Source organism: Cynoglossus semilaevis, chromosome 8, assembly GCF_000523025.1.
Source record: "Cynoglossus semilaevis isolate Cse_v1.0 chromosome 8, Cse_v1.0, whole genome shotgun sequence".
In the NCBI taxonomy this organism is placed as follows: Eukaryota; Metazoa; Chordata; class Actinopteri; order Pleuronectiformes; family Cynoglossidae; genus Cynoglossus; species Cynoglossus semilaevis.
The window spans coordinates 8,647,071-8,651,441 of record NC_024314.1 but is presented as its reverse complement, the minus strand read 5'-3'; the positions used below and the strand labels follow the sequence as shown (position 1 = coordinate 8,651,441).

Sequence of the window (4,371 nt, the reverse complement as noted above, 5' to 3'; positions counted from 1 at the left end):
GTTTCCAATTTCCACTTGCAAGTGTCAGGTTCCTAATGGGTTTTGGTTTTCACATAAAGAATTGGTCGTTTGAAGTACCAGCTAATGAGAAAATTAGATTTACAAATTTATCTTCTCCCTTTAATTCCTTTACATGGTCACAGGGGAACTGGAACTGGTGGCAATAGGCAATAACCACTGTGTAAATCTATGGTGTTTGTTATATCTGCCAACTTTTACACCAGGGCTCTCCTCAAAGACCTCAAGGTTCAGTGCGTTATTTGTCCACCAGGTGGCGTAAACCACAACCAGTGCAGGTGAGAAATTGTTTTCACACCACTTTGTCACATCTGCTTATAATAGAAAAAACACTTTTTTTACTGATTGGCGAGATGTTAATTGTTTTGAATCAGATCCGCAGTTATGACGCTGCTTTATGTACAGAGCACTGCTCTTTGTCCTGTTACTGTCATTTTGTAGTTTTAAGGAGTCCATAAAAACAAAAACTACTTCTTATTTTTTTTATCTTATATTTCAGTTAGACAGCTACTCTGTCTATCCTGCAATTAAAGCAAAGGAAATACTTAATACTTAATGAAAACTTAATACTAAAAAATGAAGCAGGTGGAATTCTTTTGTCTGTGTTTTGTAATTTGACTTCAGCGTTTGTCATTCAGTGTAAACCCATGCCCCCACATGTAGGTGTTTGACGGATGTGACCACAAAGTAACAGTCATCAAAGATGGATGAAGCGGTCACTATAAATAACCAAACATCCAGATAAGCATCGACGTCGACTATTGATGGCTCCTCCTCCGTCCGCCACCTGTAAATCTGCGGTGCCATCTTCCACAGCGACTGGATGTGACAGGCAGCTTCCAGAGCCGCAGCAGCGGGGACAGGGCGTCTGAAGACCGCTGCTTGTTTCCCGACGAAGCTTTCCTTATAATAAAGATCGGCTCAACGCGACTTTTGACGCAGGCGGCAGCGCATTCAACAGGGCGCGGAGCCCCTGCAAGCTGGAGGTGGAGGAGTGATCCATCCATCCATCCACTGACAGGAGAGGACTTTCATTTACCACGCTGTAAATTCACGACCGCTGTGCACGCAGTCGTGAGTTCACTATAACTTTGACGGACGCTTTATTTATTGTTGTTACGCGAGCACTGAAAGTAACGCGCAAGCGCCGCCAAGGAGGGCGCATCATATAAGGCGCACGACTGAATCTGCATTTCAAAGGAAGTTTCCCCCCCCACAGCCTCCACACACACGCACGCACACTGTCATCTGTTGTCCACTCATCGTGACGCCGTTGTCCAGAGAAACCAAAGGAGAGGGAGAGAGTCCACTCGACATGGCCGCGCAGCGGTGGCATCAGGGGACGCTGGCTGGAACTCCACGCTGCGCCTGACTCGCACTTGACTGGAGTGTACGCTCTGGAGGCAGGCAGCTGATCCAAAGCCCATGATGCCCAAGAGCAGAGAGAAATTCAACCCCGACCCTTCTATCCACATATCCAAGATGAATGTAATTATCCCCTTCTCATCGGATGTGCCGTGTGACAGCAACGGTCAGCGGATGTGGTGGGCTTTCCTCGCATCCTCCATGGTGACTTTCTTCGGGGGTCTCTTCATCATCCTCCTGTGGAGGACCCTCAAATACCTGTGGACCGTGTGCTGCCACTGTGATGCCAAAAAGAAGGTACGTCACCCGCTCGTCAGTCACATCAACTCCGTATCAGCTGGAGTGTAGTGTTTTTAACTTCCTTAACGTCCTGCGAGTTTGGTTCGATTGAATGACTTTAGTTCATCATCAGAGCGATTGGTTCAACAGCAAATGTGATGATTATTATTATAATTATTTTATATTCAGGAACAGTGTGTGTTGATTAGATACAAAGGTGTGTTTCCAGGTTGTAAAATTTAATAACTGGCCTAATTATTGTATTAGTTTTTACCCAGTGACATCACTGGACCCTCCATACTCCCTGCCCTCTGCCCTCTAGCTGCTGACTACATGCCAACATATGGTGTTGGCAGCAGTGGAAATTGGCGTACTTGACTATGAAAAAAAGTTTTTGCCATGAACTCTCATTTGTATGACACAGTAAAAACTTGTACTGTACGCTCGTAAAGTAGGGAGTATTGAAATAAATTGCAAAACAAATAGGCATGCACACTAAGAGTCTTTAATTAAAAAAAATAAATAAATACAAACGACCCATTTTGACAAGCTGATGAGAAAATGCACAATAGAAAACTAGTACACAAGTATTAGCCTAATTTTTGTTCTCATTTTTTTCCCCCTCATCATTGGGACGCATATGCCGACCAGATGCCTACATGCTGCTGTGGGCAGCTGCCCATGTCACCCATATTAGAAACTGCTACTGAATGTCATGTTGTCTTTAAAAGTGAGACAGGGGCTAGTCTTTGGACATTTAGGACTGGGCCTTGGACATTTAGGACTAGGCCTTGGACATTTAGGACTGGGCCTTGGACATTTAGGACTGTCCTTAGACAGGAAAGGTTCAATAGAGAGTGAGGTGACCATAGGCTGGAACAGGACCTGTGTAAGCATGAGAAGACGGTTTTGGTGTGGACTCATCTGTCCACATATGGCGCCCCCTGTGAACATTGCCTGCAGTTCACCGCAGCCCTGTATCTCATTTTTTAAGCCCAGTAGTTATTAGACTGCTTCAGTCAGTAAAATAAAAATCCTGTTTCTACTGGTTGTTATTTGTTCAGCAAATACACCATTAACATTTATGATTCCCCGGAGTTGTTTAAAAACTTTTGTATGCTCTCGATGGCACAATTTAACAGTTTCTTTTTCCACCTGTTCAGGTTACAGTGAACTCTAAACAAAACCGTCTTTCAAAAATAGAATTTCAATTAAATTTGTCAAAATATTAATTAATTTTAAAAATATGCAGACGGAAGATTATGAAGATTATGATTATAGCAAATGTTAAAGTGCGTATTTTGTGATTTTATCAGTTGCTGTTCGGAGGCCACTGAGTCCCTAAATTCAGGACTAACAGAGCCGACCAGCTGCTGCTCCATGGATCAGACAGTGTCTTCTTACTAGTCCTGTGTCCAAGTGTGTGTGTTAGCACTCATGCTTAGTAATCCCTAGAAAACACTCTCTCGTCAGATACGGGAGTCTGCCACTAGGGTTTCTCTGCTTTGCAAATTGTTTCAACACCATCTGCCTGAGGCTGCCCACAGTCCTGCTTCAGGCCAGATCTCACATTCTCCTCTTGAGTTGAGTTGTTTTCAGTGTTTCAATTTGTTAAGTGCAATAGGAGGCAAAAAAACAACAACTAGTTTTTGCTGCTAATGTGAAGTGTGTTGGTCTCTCAGACAACCAGGGTGGAAAAGAAGAAAAGTCCAAGGCTGCACACAGGGTGGTCCTGACCTTTTACAGGCAGACGTCTGTGCCATTTTTAAGCTCCGGTCGTTGTCCGCTACAATTAGGGCCGTGTCTAATGACCACATTCATCAGCCTTTATTCTGGTGCCTGAGTTGGTCTTTATAAATTATCTATGAATTGGTCACAAACGGCCTTCCACAGGTTCCCCAGAAAATTTCAAACATTCTAGCTTTTTAATCTATGTTAGCTCTATATTTTAGCGTTTTGCCTGGCTGAAAGTGAGTGCAGGCTAAAATTATTCACTTTAGCCTGGATAAAATGAGTTGATTGAATTAAAGAAATTTGGTATCAATTTTTTTTTTCATTTTATTTACCGAAATAGCGATGAAAAGAACATAAAAAACAGAAATATAAACATCTGGTTATAAATGATGAGAATCTCAGGTAATGTTGTTGTTTTGATAACTAACTAGTCAGAGCGAATGCTTTAGCCAAAGTTACACCATCCAAAAGATCAGTCTTATTTTAAGACTGACAGGAATAAATGCATCTGTGAAAGTCAGATCAGCCCACTGAGCTGCAGCGTTCAGAAAAGAAACAGCCCGGGTTTGTTTTGTTGAGATTTTGCCAAGCGAAGCTGCAGAGCTCCGCCCACCTGTTGTGTTCCTCCGTAGGAGTCGCCCAGGGATGGGGTCATCCTTTCACTTCCATTCTGCCCTCTGTTCTCCTGGTGTTGATTTCATAACTCCTGCTCTGCTTCCCTCTCACATCTCCCGCTCTCATCCGTGAATACACCTTCCTCCAAATATCAGAAATGCAGTGTCAGGCGTGTGCGCGGTATGTGCCATATGAATCAGTATTTTGGTTGCCAGGCAACAAGCAAGCAAAGGATTTCATTATAAGAGTGCATCTCTGCCGTGTTGTGCAGTCGTCTAGGCCTGTGAGGTGTGTCATGTTGTGCACACGGACACCCCCCCCCCCCCCCCCCCCTCCCCCCCCCCCCCCCCCCCCCCCCCC

The 4,371-nt window shown here is 44.1% G+C and overlaps 1 protein-coding gene across 9 annotated transcripts in view; it reads left to right on the top strand.

The window, feature by feature from the left end:
• Window positions 1-689: 689 nt before the first annotated feature.
• LOC103381911 (calcium-activated potassium channel subunit alpha-1) overlaps window positions 690-4,371 on the top strand; it is a 65,467-nt gene continuing 61,785 nt past the window's right edge. For 3 of the 9 annotated variants that reach the window (XM_008314505.3, XM_008314504.3, XM_008314503.3), the window contains exon 1: window positions 696-1,680. In XM_008314505.3, coding sequence (XP_008312727.1) covers window positions 1,444-1,680 — 237 coding nt within the window. In that variant the 5' untranslated portion in view covers window positions 696-1,443. Of the gene's footprint in view, window positions 1,681-4,371 lie in introns of all 9 variants that reach the window. The other 6 variants (XM_008314499.3, XM_025057717.1, XM_008314501.3 and 3 more) reach the window with 4 other exon arrangements.